Here is a 25104-nt window from a genome sequence, read left to right as displayed (position 1 = left end):
TGCCCGGGACGGGGGATTCGGGTACTGACAAAATGTGGGCGTCATTGCTGAGCTGAGCGATCCGGCTTAGGGTGGGTCCCTGGCCCTGGCCCCCAGCTGCGTAGTCCGCACGCGATATTCCCCCCGGGCTTAGATTTATCCTGCTGCTACCCGTTCCGGCTGGGCAGCCGCGGGAAGATCATTAACTCAGAGCGGTCCGAGAGCCAAGGCTCGAGAGAGAGGGAGGTCTGGAGGTCCTCTAACCCGGGATTCACGGAAAGTTATACAGCACAAATTTCTTAATCTTGTTCTGGGCATCGTGAGAAACCCCGGCTTGAGCCTAAGGGTTCTTCTTTCGCTCCCAGTTCCTGTCCTACCCTGCCCACACTTCTCTGGGTCTCGTTCCTGTACTCAATCCTATAACTTTACGTCCAGGGCTCCTAAAGGCCTTTCCCCAGATCAGCGTCGCGGAATCTTTTCCCTGGTTCTGTTCCTGCTCCCTGTCCGTCATCATTCCCCAGTGAGCCTTCTCCAGGTTTTCCAGAAACTGGCGAGCATCTCTCCCAGGCCTGTCCCAGCCAGGACTCTTTTCCCGGTATTGGGTTCCTTGGGGATGACCCTCACTTTCTCCCTGTCCTCTGACGGTCCTTACTAGGTGCTTGCTGGCCCTTTCCCCGTCCACTCATGTTCCCGATGGCCCTTTCTCTCAAGTACCACCCTGTCTTCTCCCAGCTTGCCTTTCTCCCGCCCTGGGTTTCAGACAGGAGTCTCCCGGGTTCCCTCCCGACCCATTCGGTCCCACTGGGCCCTCACCTGGAGATCCTCCAAGCCGTGATGTGCTGCTAGCCCGTGCAGGCCAAGCGGCCCGTCCGCCAGGCCGTGAGCTCCGTCCGCCAGGCCGTGCAGGAGACGGGGAACGCCCGGGTAATCCCGACGAGGGTCCAGGCCCAGGGCTCGGTGAGTCTGAGCCAAGAGGCCCTGCTCGTCCTGGCGGCCGCCGCGGGGGGGAAGGCCACGCGGGCTGCTGGTGCTGGTGAGGGTGCGGGTGCTGGTGGAGTGTCCCAAGGCCACTGTAGGGCTCGCCTAGGTGGGGGAAAGCCGTATCCTGTGTTTGACCGTAGGGCAGCGGCGGCTGCGGATAGGGTGGCGGAAAGTAGGGCGGCTGGAAGTCCGAGGCAGGCGTGTGGCACAGAGGAGGCGCCGCCGCCGCCGAGAAGGCCGCCTGGCTGAGGGAGGAGAGTTGCGACAGGCGCCCCCCGCCAGCCGCGCCGTTCAGCCCATCCGGACGGTCCTGTGTAATCGGGAGAGAAAGACTGAGAGTTGGACAGACCGAAGGGACGGACAGAGGAGCGAGTGTCAATCCGGTCGGAGCCCCAGCCCAGGTCCACCTCCACTCCCGTCCCGAGCCCAATTTAAGCCTGGAATTAGCCACAGTGAGACCCCAGAAACAAGAAGTCAGAAAAGACCCCCGGAGGGAAAGTAGGGAAATTAACCGGAGCGAAGGGCTAGAATTTATCCAAATCGAATAACCGAGTATCAGTTTAGTTAAACATCAAAGACAAAAAGGATTAAACAAATAGAAACAACAAGAATCAAGTCCTGCCCCCCACCCCCACCCCAAACAAATACAAACTCTCCTTTCCCGGTCACTGCCCTAGGGGCCCTCTCTAGTACCGTGGCTCCAGGGCCCCAGGGTGGTGAAGGATTGGTGGAGGGGTGTAATAATGGAGGTGGGATGCCCCAACCCCTAACTCTTAACTCCTTACTCCTCATTCCTCTCCTCCCCCCACTTTTTTGCCCCTGAGAGCCCAGCGCTAGTCTTTCCGCAAACCCAGGGGCCGATCTCCAAGCATTTGTCTCAAAGACCCAACACCGAACATCCAGCGGGTGCCCCGGTCTCTCCTAGCCTGCAGTCAGAGAGGGCAATCAGCCTGCACCCCACCTTTGGGGACTATAGAAGCCCCGCGCTTCCCCTGCCAAGATTTCGTTTTTGTCGGGGGAGCGGGCTGGGAGTACGAATTGGATCTGAGCGTCAGGACTGTCCGGGGCTGAGCTGTGGCCCCGGGCTTTCCCCGCCCCAAACCCCCCGATCCAATTCACATATCCTGGTGTTTTCACTGCCCCCGCACCCCCACCCCCAGCCCTGTGCAGTACTCACCATCGCGGAGTAAGTATGAACCAGCATGGGTGCGGGCGGGCTGGAGGCGGCGGCCCGAGGGACAGCGGGGCCTCGCGGAAGGGACTGACAAACAGACGACTTGACAGACGGACTGGGGACCCTTCAGTGCCGAGTCCCAGAGCTCCGGGAGTCTGCGCGGCCGGCCAGAGGTGGGCGCCGGGGGCAGCCCCTCGGAGCGGGCTCGTCAATGTCCGGAGCCCCCGCTCAGAGCCATGGGGCGCTGGAGGAGGGGCCGGCAGGCGGCGGAGTGAGGGCAGGGACTTGGGCTGGGGGCCACAAGGGGACCGAGCTGGGATAGCCTGAGCAGGGCGGGAGGAAGAAGAGGAGGAGGATTCCAGTTGGAAAAGTCTTTTAGCTCATTCCCATCTCCCAGCCCTTCTCCGTCTGAGCCCAGACCAGCTCCATGCGCTTCAGTTATATGGGCGGGAGCGCGCAGGGGGGCGCCGGGGGCGCGCATTAAAGAGACAGTCCGGGGGCTTTAGTTTGGGCCTTCTTTGCGTCCCCAGGGAGGCGAGGAAGGAGGGGAGGGGGGACAGTGTAGAGGGGTCTTTGTCAAGGGAGGGGAGATTCTACCGAGTTTCTAAAGGGTAGCACCGGAACATGTGCCACTTGGGATAGTCTACACCAAACAGATCCTCAGGACTTCTCCGTATGTTGACGCCTGGGTCCACGCTCCGCAGCTTCCTCCTCGGTATGGCACCTTTCCCTACTCTCCTGGAGTCCTAGGCTACCCGCTTTCTCAGCGTTGCAACCGAAGAACAGAGGCCCTGGGGCCAGGTTGGCTGCACTCGCTCACCCGCCCTCCTGGAGCTTACTTAGCCACATCTCTGAGGACTGAAAGGTCCAGTGAGAGGCCAGGAGAAAGATTAAGGCAGGGCCACTGGCTTTCGTGGACACACTGAAATGTGAAGGGGAGGACCGCGGAAAGAAAGAATTCACGAAAAAGTGCCCGGAGCGGTGCTGCTGCTCTGGGAAGGTGGGAGAGGTGTCTGTTCTCTCCCTGATGTACCAGGAGGCTTCTGTCTGACCCCCATCCGGCCCAGTTTCCCCTTACACTTGGGCCAGCCTGAACTTAGTTCTTGTTCTCCACCTTCCTAGGCCCGAGAAGCCTGTGGGGCCCTGGGGACTGTCCAGGGAGAGCCTGAGAGGGGCGAAGACGAGGTGAGAAAGTTTTCGTCTGAGACTGAGGTTATGTGTGTGATTGGGTGTGATGGTGACATCTGAGGACTTTGGATGTGGAGGCCTTGTATCCCTGATTATGTGTGAGCCTGATCTATGGGAGTATATATGTCTATACGTGTGTATATGTTCTATATACACATGTGTGTACATACACGTGTTATATATACATATATGTGTACACATATATGGCCATGTCTTGTGGCTGTGACACAGAGGCAGTATTGTGATGGTGTCTGTGTGTGTAGCATGTGTGTGATTGAATGTATGGCTGTGACACAAAGTGTTTTGCATCTCTGTGACAGTTCCAAGATTGTTCTCATCATCCCCATTTTACTTCTCCCTCTTCCTGACAGTTTCTAACATCCGATCTAATCCCTTATCCCTCAAACACATAGCTCTCACCTCAAAGGGGCTGGACAGGAGCCACTGAAAATCAAGGGGTCAGGAGAGGAACAGAAATCAAGAAGAGGAAGCAAGAGAAAATGGAAAGTTACAATGAAAGAGAACAAAGAGGAGGAAGGAGAGGGAAAGGGAAAGGAGTGAGGGAAGGGAACAGAAGAGGAAAAAAGACAAAGAAGACAAGGGAGGGATGGAGGAAGAAGGAAATAAGAGAGGGGAGAGGAGGGAAGCAAGATGGTCAGGAAGGAAAATAAAGAGGGAAGAAAGAGTCAGGAAGAAGGGAAGAAAGAGGGGTAGGAGAGAAAAGAAAGGCCTGAAAGTGGAAGAAAAAGAAATAAAGGGGGTGAGAACTAGTTCAACCCAGCAACCATTTATTAAGTACCCATTACATTCAAGAAGATAGTCTGTCCCAGCCTTAAGGGCTGTACCACCATTTCTCCTTGTCCTTTGCTCACCCTACTACCAATAGCTTCGCTTTGCTTGCCTGGAAGGAGGCCCCTCTCAGATTGCCCTTGAGATTTAGGGCAGAGTGGGGCTGGCAGCAGTAAGGAGGGAAGATCACAAGCTTTTATTAAATGCTTACTATATGCCAGACACTGTTAAGGAGTGAGCCCTAAGCGAGTTGGGCTCTCCCAAAGCAAACCTAGGGTAGCCCAGAGCCTGATCTGATTATTTATGAGAGTTTGTAGTCTCAGACAATAGGCTGAGATGATTGGGGGTTGGAGAGGAAAAAAACCCCTCTCTTCTTGCAGCCCTGGGAGGGATCTCTAGATTTGAAGTGATGGTCCTGAGCAATCGTGTGCATCTGTGCGTGAGAAATGATGTGGGAGTGGGAGCATATGTGTTTGTGTGAAGTTGTGTTTGTGTTCAGTTCTCTCTGTGTTATATGTGTAATAAGAATCCTGCTCTGGGCAACAGTGACATGCTCACTGGGGAGTATTGTTTTGTTGTTAATTCAAGAGGTTGGTTGTTGTTTGTTTTTTAAAGGGAAAGGGGAAAGGCCAACTGCACAACTGACCCCCTTTATTATGTGATCAGCACAAAAGGATGACTCCAGCCTGTGTCTATAAATGGATCCACAGCATCTCAGGAGCTATCCTCAAGCTTCTCTGCCTGATCCTCAATGAGTGTATCCCACGCCTGCAGTAGGGAGATTCAGTAGTCCCCAAGCAAGGTTTACTTCGTGGCACAGATAGCATTTGAAGTTGCTAATGGAAACCCCTGCACATAGTGGTAAGTATGCAGGTGTATATGTTAGCATGCCAGCATCATTGTTGGAGGTTAGGTGTGTCTGACTCTTCGTGATCCTGTATGGGGTTTTCTTCGAAAAGATAGTAGAGTGGTTTGCCATTTCCCTCTCTAGTAGATGAAGGCGAACAGAGATTAAGTGACTCACCTGGGTCCCACAGCAGGTAAGTGTCTAAGGCAGGATATGAACTCAGGTCTTCCTGTCTGCAGGCCCAGTGCTCCATCCACTGTGCCTTCTAGCTGCCTCCAAAGTGGGCCTGCATTTATACTCATCATCCATTGTTGGATTCCCTACTTCACTCTTCCTTCAAATACCCAGGGTTCTCTGTTCTAAATAAAGACCACCCAAGAGATGCCCAGACTAGGGTCAGTGGAACATGATGGTGCAGAGGTGAAGATAGGAACAAAAGGGAAATTTTCATATGGTAATGAGATCATGGGTTTCCAGCTGGGTCATGGATTCCAACTCCTGCATTTCCCTGGTGAGAAAACTAAAACATCCAGTGACTCAATCAGGTTAAATGTCTGAGCCTGGATTAGAACCTAGATCTTCCTGAATCCAGATCCAGTGCCCTTAGATAAAAAGATGGTGGCTACACTACCTTTTTCCATTAGGGCCCTTTCTTGGGGGGAAACTGCAGGAGCCTGAGAGCTCCTGGGGAGAAGGTGTCAGGTTCTGAAGAGAGGAAGAATGTCCCTTGTCCGTGAGCCCAGGCTGCTCCACGGAGAGGCGCCTTCCCCTTCCCTTTCCTAAACTGCTCCCCAAGCCCACAGGGTCCCTGACACCTCCTCTATCGGTGGGGAGAGGAAGGTGATGAACTATCTAGAGCAACTACTTCATAGATGGTTGTGGACTTATTGACTAATCTGGGATGCTTTGTCCTTTCTGCCTTCCTGTCTCTGGTGTCTGCCGCAGTGCTGGGCACATAACACCAGGTCCTCAGTAAGGGCTTGCTGAATAGATGAATGTCATAGAAGGGATTCCCGCTTGGCTGTGGCTTTGCCTAAAGGCTGCTGATTCTGTCATGGTGTCCCCAGATCCTGAGAGCCCAGCTAGGGCTCAGACTAGAGGAAGGGAGGGAAGGAGGTTGGCAGCCCAGGGGCCCCGTGACTCAGAAGGGTCCCCCCCCTCCCCGGCAGAGAGCTGAGACAAGTGTCTCTCTCGGGATCCTTTTGCCGTTGAGTCATTTCTGGCGTTTCCGATTCTTCATGACCCCATTTGGAGTTTTCTTGGCAAAGATACTCGAGTGGTTTGCCCGGTTCTCCAGCTCATTTGAAAGATGAGGAAACTGAGGCAAACAGGGTGAAGTGACTTGCTCAGGGTCACACAGCTAGTAAGTGTCTGAGGCCAGGTTTGAACTCAGGTCTTCCAGACTCCAGGCCTAGCACTCTATCTACTGTGCCACATCATAGGCTCATAGGACTCACTCAGAGACCGATTAGTCCAACTCATTCCTTTTACAGATGAAGAAACGGAGGACCTGAGAGGTTTAGGGATTTATTCAAAGTCATATAATTAGTAAGAGATAAAGGCAGAATTTGAACTCAGGTCCTTTGACTTCAAATCTAGAGTTCTTTCCATTGTATGGCACTGTCTTTCCAAGCTGGTAGGTGGTCCAGATAGGCCATGTCGGTCTCCTGGTGAACTCTCGGCTAACTACGTAGGAAAGGTTCCCTCTGGGGTTAATAGGACATTTACCCTGTGGCTCCTGTGCCTACATTTTGAGGACTGTCCTACCACTCTTTTTTTTTTGTGCTTTTTGGTGAGGCAGTCAGGGTTAAGTGACTTGTCCAGGGTCACACAGTAAGTGTCATGTGTCTGATGCTGGATTTGAACTCACATCCTCCTGACTCCAGGGCCAGAGCTCTGTGCCACCTAGCTGTGCCTGCCCTAACACTCTTGTGAAGCAATCAAGGCAGACTCCAAAAGCAGGCCCAGAAGCCACAGGAGAGCCCCACTGGGAAAGACTTCTGCTCTAGCTCCCACTGGCTTTTCCCAACACACACACACACACACACACACACACACACACACACACACACACACACACACTCACACTCACACACACATTCACACACACACTCACACATACACACTCACACACACTCTCACACATACACTCACACTCACACATACACACACACACATTCACACTCACACTCATTCCCTGGAGAGAGAGGTGGACAACATTCACTCTGCTTTAGCTGCTCCTGCAGAGCCCTTGGTAGGAGCTAAGTTGGGAGGGGAGGGACTGATTTGTGGAGGGGAAGGGAGGCTTTCCTTCTTTCTGTAAAACTGGGGATTCTCCATTCAGGGATAGATAGGGGAGAGATGAAAGACGTAGTTTACTGTTGTTGTTAAATAAAAGTTCAAACTCAGCCTGGCGTTCAAGGTCCTCTACAATCTAAGCCCAATCTCCTGCTGGAGTTCCACATCCCCTTGGCTTCCCCACCCACCTCCCACCACAAGCTTCTTTCCTGACAACTCCAGGCTCCAGTGACTCCTCCGTCTCCGAACTCCTCTCTGTGTGTCTGCACTGCCCTGTTTAGCACGAGGCTGACCATAGTGACCTGGGTTTTCCAAGTTCATGAGAGTCCTTATTGATAAAAGGACCCAGAAGCAACCTCCGAGATCTTCTACTCCATCGCTCTCCTTTTACATATAGGAACTGAGGTTCAAAGAGGTGTGAAGTGTCTTGTAGCAAGTAACCTAGTGTGGATTTGAACCTGGGTTCTCTGACTTGAAATCCGGCATTTTTTCTACTATTACTACCCTGCTGAGTCCAATCCTCTTTTTTCCCAAGGGATACTGAGGCCCAAAAATCTTAGGTGACTTAGGCCACATCACAGCTAGCAAGTGGCTTTTGGCTCTGTGGTCAATACTTCTTCCACTATGTGACCATGACTGTTTTATGTATGTGTCTTGTTTCCCCAGCTCCGGGCAACAGGTGGATCTTTGACTCCTCTTTGGTGGTAGCCACATAGAAGGTGGTCAATACAAACCGTTGAATGAACGAATGAATAAGATGGAGACTTTCAGGTTTATAAATATTGTCTCATTTTATCCTCATAATACCCTATGAGGTGGGTGCCATGATAATTCCCATTTTACAGATGAGGAAATCAAGGCTAGCAGAGAATGATGAGGGGCACAGGTACATACACACAGAGAGGAACTCTCCCTGAGCTGGGGCCTGGGAAGGGGAAGAGGCACCAAGGAGCCACACATGTGTACAGTTAAACACACACACACATCCAGACACATTGGCCTGTAGACCGCCATCCAGTGAAGATGCATACCAACTCTCTCCCTTCTCATTGCCAAAGCCCCAAACTGTATTTTGGCTTTTCTTGGAAAGTTGAAAGCCCAATTCGCTTCTAGTCCCTTGGTCTCCCAAGCATGTGTTACTCCTGTGTCCAGATGAATCCTCCCATTGAGTCCGGGCCTGAATAGATGGGTAAGCTGGGGAGGCTGGGGATAGAAGACTAGAGATCTCATAGTGACACCTGGTGGACACATCTCACAACAGCAGCTCAACTTTGGTCTCCTCGCCCCTACATCATCCTCAGCTGGACTCTAGGGGCTGACCTGGAAGTTGGAATACGACTTCCTAGAAGAGTAAACTTGCATTCTGGTTTTCTCCCTAAGCCAGGCTGGTTGCCTTTTCCGGGATCTAACACCTAAGGCAGTACACAGCAGTTTTTGTCCATGGACTAAAGTTGGGGGGAAGGCAAGGGAAGCCTACCTGGGGTGTGGTCACCCATTGGAGAACCTTTTACATTTCAGCACCCCAGGCAAAGTCTCATTTGCTCCATCCTAGTGACAACTCTACGGGGCTAAGCAATTGGCCCTGTGCAGACTTGGCTCAGGGACAGCACTTCAGAGTGGGTGATGCCTGAGGCTGGCTGGTCTTGAGCCTCCTAATAAGCTTCCAGGTGGAAGTCAGGGATTCCTGGGTTAGTCTCATTCCACAACCCTGTGGGGACCATGGGAGAGGCCCATGAATTCTCAGGGACTGGGTGTTAATCAGCAGACAGATGGCACATCAATTCAATTATCACCAATAACTATTTATTGAATGTCCACAGGTGTACAGTTCGAGCTTGGCACATCTACAGAACATGAGGTGAATGGGGCAAGGGGACCCCCTCCCCATGCCTGTGGGATAGGCAGCGTCTGCGGGGGCTGACAGCTGCTGAAGTTTCCATGCAGAGAAGTTAGTTGCTGGGAGGGACAGAGAGCTGAAGCCAGGCACCAACACAATGGAAAATCAGTCACTAGGGGAAAGGAGGGGAGACATGCGGATCCAGGGAACTGTCCCCTGGCTCCAGCAGGGCAGGGCCAGAGGGCAAGAGGGTGGAATGCAGGCAGGGGCTAGAAGGGTACACATCCAAGCTTGGTGCAGGAAGAAAAATACATAATCATCTTCCCCCAACATCACCCACCATCAGAACTAGAGCCTGCAGACCGCTGAGTCCCCAAGGTGGGGCTCAGTCAGAGAGGTTCTCATCTTAGCAAGGTCAGGGAGGATTCAATCCCATCTCTACCCCAGGAGATCCCAGGGGGGTCACAGAAAGGGAAGCCCATGCCCTGGCCGGCAGGGCCCACCGGCAGAGACTGAAGCCCATACAAGCCCTGCCTGCCCACCTGCCTACCTGTCCCTTCTCACCTCCTCCGCCCTACCTCCCAGGGGGAAAGGTGCCCAATACTGTGGGCCTGGGGGAACTCCACCTGCACCATCCTTCTCAGGGACACAAACACTTATTTCAAAGCTGTGGCTGATGGGAAGAAGGCCCCTGAGTCCTCCACAAGTCACAACACTGCTGTCTGCTGCCCTTCCCCACCCCAGTGGAGTAGGTTGGAGCTCTTTCACCAGGGGTCCGGCTCCATGCTCCGGCCCTAGGCCTGGCTGGGTACAGAAAAGCCAGAAAGCTGGGGGCTTGGGGGGTTTGGGGAAGGTGCCTCCTCCTCCCTCCCTCCCTCCCTCCCTCCCTCTCTCTCCCCTCCCTCCTGGGTAGCCAGGGCAGGGGCCAGGAGGGGGTGGCGGGCGAGCGCCTCCCTCAGGGCTCTGAGAGGCACTGCTCCAGGGCTGCCATTCGGTAGTGGCTGGCAGTCTCCTCCCCGGCCTGCAGCCGCATGGCTTCCCGGCAGAGGCGGTTGGCTCGCGCCAGCTCCACTAAGACACCCTGGTAGGCAGCCACCATCTCAGGTTTGACTGAGGTTGGGGAGACACTGCCCAGGAGCTGCAGGAGCTCCTGAGGCCAGCGAGAACGCAAGGCAGCTGGGGCCAGCCAGGGGAGCAGAGGCACGCAGCCTGTGAAGGCCTGCATGCCCAGGAACCACAGCTCCTGCAGGTCGGCCCACACCCCCTCATAGTCGGGGGGCTAGGGCCAGGGTGGCCTGCTCGGCGCCAGGGCTGGCTCTAGCCACATGGGACTGAGACAGGAAAAGGATGGCGGCTGCAAAGAAGCCACGGGAGGCGGGGGTCCCCTGGAGAGCTGCAATACAAGCACAGGGAGGGGAAGAATGTCAGGCAGGGCAGAGGCAGCCCTCCACCCTGAATTCTGTCCCAACTGTACCCCATCGGAGGGGCAGCAGGAGTGAGGGAGGTTAGAGACAACTTCCTGGCACTACTCACTTTTGGCCTTGGAACACTGAGTTAGCACTGTAAGGCTTACTAAGTATTCTGTGAGGTAAGCAGCGTATGGTGATGCCCAATTTACAAATAAAAACCCTATGGCTCAGCAATGGGACAGACTTAACCAATCCTACCATTAACAGGTGCTCATTAAGCACCTCCTATCAGCCAGGTCCTGAGCTGGGGATACAAAGTCACGGTGCTGTGGTCTACACAAGGACTTTGTACGTGAACGTGCACAATGATAATTACGCTTGGTCCAGTGGAAAGAGTCCTGCACCTAGAGACAGGAGGCCAGGATTCAAGGGCCCTAAGCACAGCCACTTTTTCCTGTATGATCTCAGGTTTAATCACTTTAAGCCCGTTTCCTCATCTGTAAAATGGGCTCATAATAATCATACTAGCTACCTGGAAAGGCTGTTAGAAAGACCAATGAAAATGTAAGCAAAAGCACTTGATGAATGTGAGTTATTATGCCTGAAAGCCAGCACTGTGAGCAGAGGGGAGGGGCCGAGGAGGAAGGGGGAATGTCCTGGAGATCACTCACAGTCTCCGTTCAGCAGCTTGTGCACAGGAGGGGCTGGCAAGTGCTCTGACTCTTCTCTTTGGGCCAGCAGAGGGAGCAACAGGGCCAGGTGGCCTGGTACCCCCCTCATCAGCAAGCCTGCAACAACCTCACCCCCCCGACACACACCACAGCAGCCAAGGCTGGATTAGGGAGGAACAGGAGAACCCCAAACCTGCTGGTACACTCACTGTTCAGACAGATTATGCCTGATCTGGAAGAGACATAAGCATGTTCTACTATCCGGGGACTGGGAAAGCATGTGTCCCGTGTGCGCTAGTATCACCTAGAGTAGCCTCTCCCAGAGGAGGGAGGCTGTGCCTCCTGCTGGGTCTAGACCACACTGCGACCCCAAGGAACTGGTAATGGGAACACTTACTTTTTCCTAGCTGGTCTAGACCTCCTTTCGACTTTCAGATTCAGTATTTAAAGTCAGGGAACAAAGAACATTATGCCCTGTTCCTGGAAGACTGTGTGCTGATCTCGTCCAACCCGACAGATGGGGCATAGGGAACAGTCAGGGACAAAGGGGACCCAGCAGACACCCACAGTCAGAGTGGAGGCTCCAGCCGGGGAGGGGGGTGGGGCTGGGCCTCAGCCAGGGGAGAGGTTTCTCACCTCTGTGAAAAGCAAAGCCTGCAGCCAAGGGGTTAAGGAACAGAGCCCAGCTGGGAGCAAGTGGTAAAGTTTTTCTAGGAAGGAAGCTCGGAGGCAATACCAACTTCAAGGCTGCAGAAACCTCTGGATCCACAGATCCCTAAGTCTGCAGACAACTTTGACCTTGTCCCTATCCCTGCTTCCAAGCAGAGTCACCCTGAACACCTCTAAAAGGTTTTTGAACACACTGTCATCTTCCCAGAGAACCTGGGTGTCTGGCCCTAAGCCTTCCAGACAGAAAACCAGCCTGACACGCTTTCTCCTTTCTCGGAACAATGATTAGCTCCATCAGGAGCAGCAGCTGGCTCCGGGGCTGGGTGTCCCTGGCCTGGCTCCACCCTGAGGGTCTCACCTGGAGAAGTGCTGAGGAGCCGAGCCATGAGCAAGCCCAGAGTGGCCACGTTGGCAGCAAGGAGCAGCCTCCCCTTTTGCTGAACCAGCGAAGGCAGGGAAGTCATTAGAGTATTCATGAGGGATGTGAAGCATGCGTCCCGCCTACATTGAGGGAGAGGGGTGGGAAGATAGAATCAGTAGGGTCCAGGCGGGTTTTGGAGCAGCCTCCCTTGGGCCCTGTATTCCAGGTCAACCGGGCTGGGCTTTCAGGAAGTCACACACAGGGCACACCAGGGGACAGGAATAAGTCAGGCAGTGGGCCTAAAAGGACATTACATGAGAACCTGCTTCTCTCTTCTTGGGGCTGGGTAGGATCTAGGCAACTGATGAAAGCAGGGGCAGATGGTCAAGAGGGCTGAGTCTGGGGGAAAAGGACCAGTGGGAAGGGCTATGAGAACGGTTTAGCTGATGCAAATTTTAGAGACAATCCCATAGGGAACCCACCTACTAATGATTAGAGTCCAAAGTAGGAAAGTTTACCATGGGTCAAGTTCTAAGAATCTGGCTCCCTTCTCTGCCCTTAAGCACAAGTCTCCCCTGCCCCCATCCCCTCTCCAACAGCTACACCACGAATGGTCCAAACCCTCCCCAGCCCCTCACTTGATCAGTCCGGGTGCAGTGACCACAAGGTTGAGGAAAATGTGGCAGCAGGTCTGCAGGCCAATCTCCACGCTGTCAGGCAGCACTGAAGTGTCGTGTCCAGGAGATGTGAGCTCCCACTGCTGCAGGAAGTATTGGCAAAGCAGCGACGGGGCCCCTTCCTTGATCAGGATCTCCCGGGGCCCATCTTCTGCAGTCAGGTGGCACCAGCCTGGCAGGAGGAGCCTAGAGAGAGACACGAGCCACGAGGGGGCTGGGGACATGAGTGCCCAACAAGTCCCTGCCTAAGAACCCCAGTCAGAGTGAGCTACTCCACCCACGGATAAAGACAGTATTCATGTCACCCCGGACTGGGGAGTCTCTGGACAAAAGCTGAGGAAAAGGGTAAATAAGGCCCACAGTGAAACCACCTGGAATTGACCAGCCCCCAAGGAGGCAGGGAGCCCCAGCTCACTCTCTTCTGGTAGGATGGCCAGGCTGGAAGGCTGGCGACCTTTTAGCGACATTCACTCGTTCAGTGACTCACCGGAGGGCATCCCCAGGCCAGGATGGCCCTGGAGGAGTAGGAGAAATGGCTAGATTGGCCACCTGCTGTGAAAGATCGCCAGCCTCCTCAGCCTCCTCATAGAGGCTCTTGGCATATCGGACGAGGAAGGGCAGCAGCTGGCAGACCTCCTTTCGAAGGGATGACGTCTCTTCGGCCAGCCAGGCACCCAGGATTCTCACCGAGGCAAACACAAATGGCTCCTTCTGCTTCTCTGGACCCACCTGATTCCCCAAGATCCAGAGTGAGACTGAGAACCTTCCTTACCGCTCCCCCCCAACTCCCCTGGAACCCACCCCCAACCACCCAAGTACAACAAGACATCCACCCCGAGTTCCAGGTACAAAACAACTGCCCCCCCCCCCGCTGGATGTTCTGGGAATAGCTGAACGTAAACTAGCCTGACTCACAGGAGATTGCACTAAATCACGGTCTAGGAAACTTCAGAGGTTTCTGGTCTAACCTCCAACTCAGTGAAAATCCCTTTTGAGCCTCCCTGAGGGCAACAGTTAAAGAGAACTTGGCTTCTTGCAGCTGGTTAGGACTCGGCATTCCAGACTGTCTGCTGTCTGGCTCCCACCTTAATTCACTGGACTCCCTACTCCATGCACTGTTTCAGTCCAACTGGACTCTGCTCCCTTCCCTGACCTCTTGCTATCCTCTATGTTAGCTAAGCTTTTGGGCAGAAGCACGATACCTCCTCCCCATCTTGGCCTCTTCAAGGCCCAGCTCCGGTGGCATCTCCTACCTAAAGTCTCCCCCTCTCAAATTCCCCTCGTACATTTTGTCTAGCTCTCTCCTTTGCTCCTATCTCATTATATCCTCCCCCTAATCGACTGTAAGCTGCCTAAGGACAGTGACTTTTTCATCTTTGTATCCCTAAGGAACACAGCAGGTGTTGAAAAAATATTTGCTGAAGACTGGAGAGCAATATGTAAGAAAAGCTACAAAGCCAGTCACACTTCTCAGCCCACGATTCCCTTGCTGGGCCTCTATCCCAAAAACAACATCAAATTTTTTAAAAAGGACCTTTTTGTACAAAGACATTTGTGGCTGCTCTGCTTGCATAGCAAAGAAAACCACCTGTGTGTCCAACTATTGTAGACTGGCTGACTAAATCATAGCATGGTAACATGATGGATTGTAAAAGCACACACTGGGGAGTGGAGAACTGGGCTCAGAGTAAGGAAGCCTTGGCTTCACAGCCTACCTGACACATAGAGGCCAGCCGGCCCTGGACAAGTCACCGTCTCAATCTCAGTATCCCCAAGAAACTCTCTAAGAAGTTACAAAGTACACCCTTGTCTGCAGTGGCAGAGAGAGCTAATCCCTGGGAGCTTTTATGACAATAAATCATCGCTGGGGTGGGGAGACAGAGATATTTGCAGACACAGATCTGTAAAGAGCCATTCAAGGGGTTTGGCAACTGAATAGTTCATGCCCCCCAAGGGCTGGAAATGAAAAACAGAACCAGAGGTGGGGGGATTTCAGGCAGGGTTGGCAGGGGCAAGGAGCAAAAGCATCCTCTTTGGTTGGTTCTGCCCAGTAAAGGCCAAGGATCTGAGGAAGATTCTTTGCTTTGTATGTTTATTCAACTAATCAGTTTCCCAGATGGCTGTTTGTAATTTTAAAAAAAGTGCTAAATTAGAGTGAATGGGCTGAATGGGGGAGGGAGAGGGTATGACAGGAAGGAGCCTGGCATAAGCCCCTCCCCACAATCAAGAAAGCTAGCATGTGTAGGTTGTGAACAGTGCACCATGAGCTTTGTGCGGCAGAACCTGCCTCAATAGAGGAGAGGAAGATGAGGGTGAGAGAAGCAATACTGGTCCTCACAGTCCCTGACAATGAGCTCTTTGCTGCCCCTGCTGGGAGATGGGCTGGGGTGAGGACAAACAGATGCCACTGCAGACTCACAAACATCTGGAAAGAGGCGCCAGCCTGCTGCACCTCTAGGACTGGTTGGCTCCTGGCCAATCCTGAGAGAAGAGGACGTTTTCCAAAGTGATAGCTTTGATGTTGCTGCGTGTCAAGGGGCCTTTCTGGGAAGTGGAGTGTGGTGGTGGGGAGGGATCTTGCCTTGCTTATACAGAGGCATCGAAAATGGAGTAGAAAGGGCTTCAGTTTGGCATTAGAAGCCCCAGGTTTTCCTCCTGGCTCTGCCACTTACTATCTTGGACAAGTAACTTCACTTTGATGTCCTTCAGTCTCCTCATCTGTCAAATGGGGAAATAATAACACTCATACTACTACGCTACAAAGGGACATTTATGTCCATTAAAATGAAATGATGTACATAAAATAATCTGGAAGCATAAACCATGGATGTAAATGGCTACAAGCTTGGGGACTTCTGAGGGAGGGACTGCTTCCCTCTCCGAGTTGGGACTCCCCAAAGTCAGGAATCAGCTCCTCTCCCATTTTGCCTAGGGGCCCTTGGCACGGGGCCCCAAAGCACTGTCTTTACCTGCTGCAGGTAGTGAATGACAGCCCCAATGGCCTCCTTCATGATGCTCACAAGCTGCACTTTCTGGGGCTCCTTCAGCAACGGCTGCTCGACCCGGGTGCACTCGTGGATGCCCAGCTCCATTAGGGCGTAGCAGGCAGTCACCACGTCCTCCTTCACCTCCGCCCCGGGCTCCTCAAGGGCAAGCCTTACCTCCACACAGGCCAGATTCACTAACAGGGCCAGGAACTTGCCCCCAGACCCGCCGGCCGGGATCCACTCGGAGCCACAGGCATGTGCCAAGCGAGCTGCCAGCTTCAGGGCCGGGTTGCGCTGCCAGGAGCTCAGCTTGCTGCCCAGGATCCGTGCCAGCCCAGCCTGTAGATCTCGGAGGCACTCAGTGGGGACCGTTGTTGGGGGAAGAAACAGGGGCAGCAGCTGGCAGAGCTCAAACTTGCTGGCATCCTCAGCCTTCTGGAAATCCTCACTCAAGCCCCGAAGCACGGCCAGCAGCTCAGGCTCTGCCTCCTTCCAGCACTGGGCCTCTGCAGCTGCCAACAGTCCCACAAGGAGGGCCAGGGCTTGGTCAAAGCCATAGCCATGCCCCAGGTAAGCCTGGCACAGGGCAGATACGGTACCCCCAGCAATGAGGTGTCGGGGTCCTCGGGGCGTACCGGCCACGGCAGTGAGACACTGGTAGGTGTCATCAATCATGGAGCGGCGGGCTGCATCATCGGGGTCACCCCGGGTGGTGAGGATGGCACTCAGAATAGGAATCTTGTTGAGAACCTGGGGGTGGGCAGCCAGCTCGGGGTCACTACAGAAGCAGGCAAGCAGGGCCACCCCCAGAGCTCGAAGGACATGGTCAGGGCAACCATCAGGGGCTTCCTTAGTGGTGAGGAGCCGATTGGGGAAAGTGAAGCCCACGGCATCAAAGATCCTCCGTCGGGTTTTTGCATCAATATCACCAGCTTTGACTGCCTTGGTTACCTGCGGCAGAAGGTCAGGTAGGAGGAGAACAGATGTTGGGGGTGGTTGTGCAGACTGCTTAAGTCAGCCTGGGCATCCCTAGAGGTCACCTAATACTTCCACAGTTGAACCCAGGCAGAGGTTAGGTCCTTTCTCTTTACAAGACTCTTCTTATGCAACGGAAGATAAGCTGGTGCAAAGGGGGAGGGAGAGGAGGTGTCCAGCCTCCCTCGCTAACCACTTCTAGCACTTCCCCAGCCTCCTTACTAGAAAGGGCTTTCTGTTGTCTAAATCTGATGCCAAAAACCAGAACTGGAATGGGTCTAGCGCCTACCACTGCCTCCATGCTTACGGATTGAGGGTCCTTCCCAAGATACTTCCTTCGGAAAATTATCTCATCCATTCCCACCACCTGGGGGGGAGGGGAGGGGGAAATGGCTCCTGTGTCTCCATGATCTGCCTGTCAAAACATTTCCCCTCACACTTCACCTAAACACCTCCTCTGCTGCAGTGTGAGCCCTTGACTCCCATCCTTCTCTCAGTTGCCATGGCAAACAAGCATTGGCTGCTCTCCCCCCTCCTTCCCTCACCCCACACACCAACCACCCTTCCCAGCACTGCAGGCTGCTGCTCTTCTGTCCCCACGCCACCCTCCTCTAGCTGAGCTCAACCCCTCACCAGTTCCCACTTTCCAGCATTCCAGGGGGAATGTGAAGACCCCCTCCTCAGCTTCCCCTAAGAACCCCAATATCTCCTTCCAAGCCCACTGCCAGAACCTTCCCCACAAACACAGGGGAAGACTCCCCAAGCTTGTGAGTAGAACACACTAGTTACTACCCGCTGACAGCACCCGTGAGTCAGCCCCCATCTGCTAGGGACACCCAGAGTAAGTGCCTCCAATACCCTCATGTGGCCACCAGCTCCCCTCCCCTCCCCTCCAGGAGACCTCAAGAAAGAAGCTGTTCACCCTATTCCTGCATCCTAACCCCCTCTTCTCCACCCAATTCCATACAAGGGCATCCAGTACATCACCCTAAATGGATTCCAGGGTCTCCTTCCTAGATCCCCTGGTTCTTAGCCCCATCACCTTTGGAAAGATCCATCCTCAATTTGGTATGCCCACCTGCTTAGCAGGTCCCCACAGCCCCTTCCCCTCCCTGAGGTTCTTACTAGTAGCAGGGCAGCAAACTGTTCACTGTCATTCTTAGCATCTCGAAGGGCCCCCAGGTATCGCTCCAGGGTGGGGTTGCGGCTCTCAGCCTGGCTCAGAGCCGGCTCACAATCGGACGCCATGGTGCCCGCCTTGCCCAACTGCGAACACAAGAGGGACTGAGCAATGCTCCACCAGAGGAAGGGGGGGTGAGGAGGGAGGGATTAACACAAAGAACACCGGATGGGGTAGAGGATTGGAAGAGAAGGAGGGGAGGGTCTCCAAAGCTACCTCGCCTCATATATGGGGGCACCTCTCTAGGAAATGAAGTGAGAGATGACAGAAAGGGAGAAAACAGTGATGGGGAGATTAAGTCCCTGGCCCAAGGTCACCTACAAAAAGGGGGTAAGAGGAAGGAAGAAGCTGGGAAGCAGAATCAAGCATTTTGCCCCAAAGCCTGGCAATCCTTTTTCCACTGCCACTCTCCTTCCTATATTCCCATGGCTTGGCAGGGGAGCCTCTGGCCTTAACGCCCCCCAATATACACACCTCAGACTTTCTCCCAAAGGCCAACACAGAGGGGGAAGGAGTAGGGTGGGAAGGAGGGGGGATATGGGAAGGAGTGGTGAGGACAAAACACTAGAGGATGGAAACAGCTGATGCTCAATTATACATGCACAGGGAGGAAGGAGCAGCCACTGATGAAGAAACCAAAAAGGAGAGTCCTCCAGCCCCTTCCCCTTCTCCCTGCAGACTCCTAGATTGGATTCTGGAGCAGGGAAATGCCATAAAAGCCTCTCAATTTGCATTTGGCTCCTAGCAATAGCTGGGAGGCAAGGGGTAGATGAGGGCTGGTCAGCTACCCAGGACCCCCAACCTTTCAGGTGTGGGCTCCCTTATCGTTCTCCCCCCCAATCCTGCTAGCAAGTCAGCAACAGCAGGATTAACCATTAAGGTTCACCTCCTCTGCCTTCCCACGCCAGTCAGCTTGCGGATGCAGGTGTCACCGAGCATCAAACAGGAGCTGGCAGGGGGGGTAGAGGGAGGAGAAGCTAAGGGTGAACCACAAACTGTCCTGGCTCCCCCACGGGGGAAAAAAAAAAAAGATGATCTGCAAAGTGGATAATCGAAGATGGACTGCTGGGTAGGGGTAAGGAGAGAAAGGGGGCGGGGGCCGTCGGGGATGGGGAGTCCCGGCGGTCGCCACCTGTCTCGCCGCAGCCAGGTCACAACACGACACTGATGAAGTCACGACAGGGCAACATGATGAAGCCACACTTCACGATGACTCGAGGTGATGTCACGAAGGAAGGCACGACGAGGTCACAGCAAGATCACGACATGGGACAATTCCCAAAGATGACATGACCAAAAAAAAAAGGAGGAAAGCAAGGAGGACGGGAATGCGACGAGACGCTATCACGACCGGGACACGCGGTGTCACGACATGAAGCCGTGATGTCGCGATATGACATCGGGCGATGTCGCGACACAAGTCAGCGACCCCTCTGAGAGGTCCCTTCCAAGGGTGTAGACGAGGGCCCGAGGCGGGGGTTGGGATGGGGGCTGTGCTCACCCGGGTAGGGCCGCGAACCAAGAAGACGTCCCCAAGCGAGATGCAGCCGGAGCCTCCACTGGAGCTCACACCGTGTTGCACACTCCGGGTTCCTGCTGCGGCAGCTCCACCCCCACCCCCGCATACCTCCTGGCCAATCAGCGGCCGATTCACTCCTGGCACCGACCAATGGCCTTTCAGGGCGTTGAGCAGTAGGGGACGCCCCCGCTCCCGCCATTTTGCTTATGGGCACTGCTCCCCTTTGCTCTCGACTGTTGTTAGAAGGGGAAATGATGGTACCAGATTTCTCAGAAACGCGGCAGAAATGCGGCAGAGGATTTGTTTCCCTCTCCTTGGCACAGTTTCGCTCCCTCCTAGGGTCTCTCTGCCTCTTCTCCCCCTCCCCCCCATTCCCAACCCCTCCTCCATCATGGACCTGGTATCCAAGTTGCCCTTCCGGGCGGGGGGGAGTGGCGGCAGGAGTATTACTTCCGGGTGGAGGCCCAGGCCACATCCGGCGGTCGCTGTCCGTCTAGGGAGGCTGAGGTGGAAGGCACCTGCCCCTAGGAGCCTAGTGGAGTGCGGGTCTCCTGGTGCTGGGGAGCCGAGGGCCGGAGCGAGCAGAGAGGGAGGAGGGAAGCAGGTCTTCGCCGCTCCCTTGAGGGCGCCTGTCCATCGTGTGGCCCCGGCTCAACCCGGCCCGGCCCGGCCCGGCCCAGCCCAGCCCAGGCTGGTCCCGAGGCCCAACTCCCGCCTCCCCCATGGAGCCAGAGGAGGAGGAGGCCGAGACTCGCCAAGGAGCCGCTGCCGCCGCCCGGCCCTGAGCCCCGGGTAGGTGGGAGGGGGAGGAGGGGTCAGCTGCACCCCCGGTCCTGGCTCCTGGCCTAGGACTGGGACCTCCCAGCCCATCTCCCGCAAAGGCTTCCGGCCCGTCCATTTAGAACGGAAAACTCCGTGAGGGCAGGGGCTGTTTCGTTTTTGTCTTAGTTCCCCTAGTGCCTAAGCAAGTACCTGTCACTTGATAGATGCTTAATAACTGCTTGTTGAAAGTTGAATGGGCCCTAATGGGCGTCCCAGTCCTTCGTTCGACTCTCATGTTGGCTTGACAGTGTTTACTCACGGTGTAGACACAAGTACCAAGAGGTCGTGATATCCAGCTATGCAGTAATGGGACAGAAAAGCTTGCCTGTATTTGTGCTGCCTCCTTCCTCCACATGCTTTTACTGTGGCCAGTGACTTCTGCAGTTCATAAGAAAAGTCATATGATGTTTAGGGTTCATTTCAAGCCTTAAAATGATTAAGGGAGCGAGAGAAAGGTACTACTCAAACTTTGCAATTATGTTAGAGAAAGGGGGTGGTGGGGGTAGGGGAGGACTGGTGGTCGTCAGAAAACTAAGTGATGCAGGGTTTTGAAGATTGCCTAATCGACACAAAATAAACCACTCCATGCTGCATACGTGAGAGTAGGAAGAATTATAGTAAAATTGAAGAGATAGAAGACCCCACATTTCAAATAGGAAAGGAAAAAAGGAGTCTTTCCATCTCCTTTTTTGTAGCTTCTCGCTGGACTTTCTTGTCTACTAGGAAGCTGGTACGAAGTTAATCATGTTAAAATTTGTGAAAAGCATTAGCTGACTTTTTCTACTATTTCTTCTATGATTAGGAGACTAGCAACTAAGGAGCAAATTGGAATACGACCTCCCAGAACAATCTGTTCATTTTTCCAAGCTATTTGGAAAACAATGTGTGCAAATATAAGCAAAACTATTCATGACAGTCTGTTCTGTAACTTTCCCAAATATCTTTTAGCTGTGCAGGGGTGGTGGGTTTTTGTTTTTTTGGTTGTGGTTTTTGGGGTTTTTTTTGTTGTTGTTGTTCTGACAGCTTTATTCTTGATTACTAATACCATCTGAGTAGGCTGTTTCAGGCATTCTTTGCCCTTCAAACATATCTTATCGCTGAGTACATAAATGGAGTTCCACGTATATAGTTGACAGACTGAACTATGATACATCCCCCATCCACCTAAAGTATTAAGTAAACATTACCCCCTGCTCCTTCAAACAGCTGCTGCAACAGAGTGCTTTTATTTTGGGTGTATTTGTAATGCCCCAAATGCCTGAAGTATTGTAAGCTTTTCTGGGTTCCACTGTGTGGGGGTGTGCCTTTTCTCCCCAGGTTTTTGCCCTTTGAATTCTAATAATTATCCTTTTATGCCTCAGTGGCCTGCTTTGTGGTTTGTGCTATTGGTCAGAAAGTTCTTGCCTAGATCTTAGTAACAATTTCTGCCTTTTGGCTCTGCTGTAGATTTTACAGGAAGGTCTTATTTGGTGTTTAAGTATAAATTAGCCTCTGTGCCTGTCAGTTTCATTGTGCAAAATGTTGAGCCTCTAACCACCTCTGTCAACCTAGTGGTGTTAATTACTCCTATTCTCTGCTTTGAAGACTATTCATTTTCACAATGCCCACATTCGCCTACCTCTCAAGGTACTGTTGATAGGTGTTGAGTCACCCACATCACTAATGGAAGAATTTTTTTGATGGGCCTGTGTAGGTAATTCAGTTCAACAAGTAAGGAGCATATTTATTAGGTACTTAGTTTGTGACGGGTTATGTTGAATTCAGGGGATCCAAGGACAAAAAGTAAACAATCCCTGCTCTCAAGGAACTTCTGCTCTGTTTGGGGAAACAACATCTGCATAGAAAGTTAAATACAAATCATCTACAAAGTAATTTATGTTGGGAAGAGCCCGAGAAACTGGGGAGAATCTGGATAGACTTTGTGTATGAGATAAGTAATAAGTTACATAGAGACCCCTTACATTCTAGGTTGGTAGTTTTATCGTGGTGTTTTCCATGGCTCTCCATTATATCTGGTAGAGCAGATACGGTATTGGTATAGTTTATGAATTCTCAAGTATCATTCCCCTGCTTTTCCCCTCACCATCCTTAGCCAAAATCACATTTGGAAAATCATTGGGAGCAAAGCATTGAATGAGAGAGTCTAGTTTCTCAAGATGCCTGGTGCTTAGTGAAAATCTGCCTTGGGTTGGCTGTAACTTAGCTCTGTAGCACCCTGAATCTTTTCTTCACTGGTACTAGCCAGCACAGATAGCAAAGTGATGACAGTCTGCCCTGTGTGCTTAGCACATTTGCTAAGCTTAGTGATGTTTGGGTTTGCCAACCTGTGCTTCTTGCCAGGCTGGGTTGACAGCTGCACATTTGGAATAGATTTTGAATGCTTCTTCAGAACTCATTAAAGCCTCATAATATTACTAGGATGTTTTTCTTTTTTTTAAGTAATGAATACAAAGATGTAAGGGAGATGTGTGGGTGGAGGGTGGTTCATGAAAGGAAAAGGACAAAGGTGCTGATTTACTATTCGATAATGACTAGAAAGTAACTAGGTGTGAAATGCCTACCTGTTATAATGGCTTTACTTCATATCCTTTGCTGTGTTGTTGCCCTGGTAATTATAAGATATGTTATAAAGCTCATAAAGTTATAAAGTTTTAAAATTTACTGGCAGAGATGAGGAGGAAAGGAAAACCTGGAATTCCTCTTCTTCAAATCTCTCATATCCTTTTTTTAGTTCACTTTTCTAAGAAACAAATTATTAATTACTTGGCAGGTAATTTCTCTTCCTTGTGTTTTTCCAGAGTTCTGTTTCTCCCTGTCATAAAGACCATGGAGAAGAAGTTGGAAGTTAAATTAGACATTGGTTCCTGGATTTTATCAGGAAGTTGTTGGCAAAGACCTGCAGAGTGGCTGAAAATCCTGCATCTATTTTATGCATGTCTTTGTCTCAGTGCTTTGTGTTCATCAACAGGTATGAATTAATAATTCTAGTGGTTTCATGGTCATAAAGTGAATAGTTTTCATTTATGCATTCTTAGATCCATTTTATTTTATTTTGTTGGAGACAGTTGGGGTTGAGTGATTTGCCCAGGGTCACAGCCAGTAAATATCTGAGGCCAGATTTGAATTCAGATATTCCTGCCTCCAGGGCTGGTGCTCTATCCATTGTGCCATCTGGCTGCCCTTTAGATCGATTTTAAAGGATGACTGGGTTGGAGAGTGAGAAGAGAAACAGTTTGCTAGTTAATAGGAAAGTAACCTGAGCCCAAGGGGCATTATTTAGGTTTTTGCTTGCCTAAGAAACAAATTTAATTCTTGCTTAATTAGGTAAATTGGCTTTGTTATTTTAAGATGGTTATCAAACACAATTCTTTTTTCAGTCAATCAGTCAGTTAGCATTTATTAAGAGCATACTATGTACCAAGTGCATGAGACACAAAGAAAGGCAAAAAACTAAAAAAATCCCTACATTCAAGGAGTCTAATGGGGGATACAACAAGCAAAAAAGCCATGTACCAGCAAGACATATACAGGATCAATTAGAAATGGTCTCAGAGGAAAGGCACAAAGATTAAGGAGGATTAGAAAAGGCTTCTTGCAGAAGGTGAGATTTCAGCTGAGACTTGAAGGAAGCCAGGGAAGCCACAGGTAGAGAGGGAGAGTTTTCAGGCAGAGGGAGGAGTGAGAGGGTATCAGTGAAAATATTGAATTAGGAGATGGAGTGTCTTGTGCAAGGAAGGGCAAGGAGGCCAATAGTGAAGAGTACTTGGAGGGGAGTAAGGAGTAAGAAAACTGGAAAGGAAGAAAGGGCTGGAGTTATGAAAGACTTTGAAATCCAAACAGATTGTCTATTACTAGAGTAATGCATCCTTTGGCTTTTGCATAGAAAGGTTACCTTACTGAAGGTTTCATAAGGTGTGCTTACTTCCTGAATATCATTTCACCAGTTGAGCGTTTCCTCCTGGCAAACAATACAAAGGAGGCTTAGTTTCAGAGGAAAATACTATTCCTTTCCTTCTGCTGTTTATTCTATTGACAGTGTTCTGCTGGGATTGATGAAATGGAGAAGTTGAGAAAGAAGCTTTAGCTTATGAAAACTCTGCCTGTCTACTGACCCAAATTTGGCCTTTTGAAGTTGGAGAGCAGTGCTGGGGTGTTAATACAAGAATCTACAACAAGTGGCATTTATTTTTAATAGTATAATAGTAGAGGTTTTGGTTACATTTTTTAAGGGAAATGATAGTGGTTATGGTGATAGTGAGAAACAAATGACTACCATATTTAACAATTTTTATAACATCAGCCTTCTGTTTGTTGGTGCTTGTATAATTATAGTGGAGAAAATCTTAATTGACATAAACCTGACCTAAACAAATTTTTCCTCTAGTTGATGCTTTGCTGGGATAGCTGACTATTTCCAGGCTTATGTGAGAGTATTTTAATTAAATGAGTAACGATTCAGCACAAAAGAAAATCTTATTTCCTCAAACTATGCTAAATAGTATATTGTCAAAGAAATTTGGAAATAGATATTCTTCTCTGTACTTCACAATCTAGCACTTGATGACATATGGTGGTGTACTTTGAGGATCAAATTAGATAACAGGTTAAACACTTTGCTAATATTAAAGGGCTATATAAATTTATGAGGCCTTGAGGTGGCACAGTATATGCTGGGCCTGAAGTCAGGAAGATATGAGTTGAAATTTTGCCTCAGACACTTCCTGTCTGTGTGACTCTGGGC

At 51.6% G+C, this 25104-nt stretch overlaps 3 protein-coding genes and 1 long non-coding RNA gene across 4 annotated transcripts in view; 2 read left to right on the top strand and 2 right to left on the bottom strand.

Annotated features, from left to right (window-relative positions):
• Nucleotides 1–2822, bottom strand: part of TFAP2E (transcription factor AP-2 epsilon) — a 41095-nt gene extending 38273 nt beyond the window's left edge. The window contains 3 exon segments of the mRNA XM_020983697.2: nucleotides 793–987; nucleotides 989–1270; nucleotides 2138–2822. Of these exon segments, the coding sequence (XP_020839356.2) occupies nucleotides 793–987; nucleotides 989–1270; nucleotides 2138–2164 (504 nt within the window). The 5' untranslated portion in view covers nucleotides 2165–2822.
• Nucleotides 2823–2839: 17 nt separating this feature from the next.
• Nucleotides 2840–8208, top strand: LOC110206375 (uncharacterized). The gene is made up of 3 exons (XR_002323893.2): nucleotides 2840–3319; nucleotides 4727–4972; nucleotides 7923–8208. It is a non-coding gene; the product is annotated as an uncharacterized LOC110206375 (long non-coding RNA).
• Nucleotides 8209–9037: 829 nt separating this feature from the next.
• Nucleotides 9038–19643, bottom strand: NCDN (neurochondrin). Its single transcript, XM_020983696.2, is given in 8 exon segments — nucleotides 9038–10369; nucleotides 10371–10486; nucleotides 12201–12343; nucleotides 12842–13066; nucleotides 13368–13609; nucleotides 15850–16818; nucleotides 17968–18108; nucleotides 19524–19643. Coding segments are annotated over 7 exon segments (2139 nt in total). The 5' UTR covers nucleotides 18091–18108; nucleotides 19524–19643; the 3' UTR covers nucleotides 9038–10048.
• A 351-nt stretch (nucleotides 19644–19994) lies between these two features.
• KIAA0319L (KIAA0319 like) overlaps nucleotides 19995–25104 on the top strand; it is an 86766-nt gene continuing 81656 nt past the window's right edge. The window contains exons 1-2 of the mRNA XM_020983695.2: nucleotides 19995–20333; nucleotides 23162–23331. Of these exons, the coding sequence (XP_020839354.1) occupies nucleotides 23190–23331 (142 nt within the window). The 5' untranslated portion in view covers nucleotides 19995–20333; nucleotides 23162–23189. The remainder of the gene's footprint in view (nucleotides 20334–23161; nucleotides 23332–25104) is intronic.

This window comes from Phascolarctos cinereus, unplaced genomic scaffold (genome assembly GCF_003287225.1).
Source record: "Phascolarctos cinereus isolate Bilbo 61053 unplaced genomic scaffold, phaCin_HiC Scaffold_726;HRSCAF=1367, whole genome shotgun sequence".
Lineage (NCBI taxonomy): Eukaryota > Metazoa > Chordata > Mammalia > Diprotodontia > Phascolarctidae > Phascolarctos > Phascolarctos cinereus.
The sequence above is the reverse complement of the archived record's forward strand: the minus strand, read 5'-3'. Positions and strand labels throughout refer to the sequence as shown.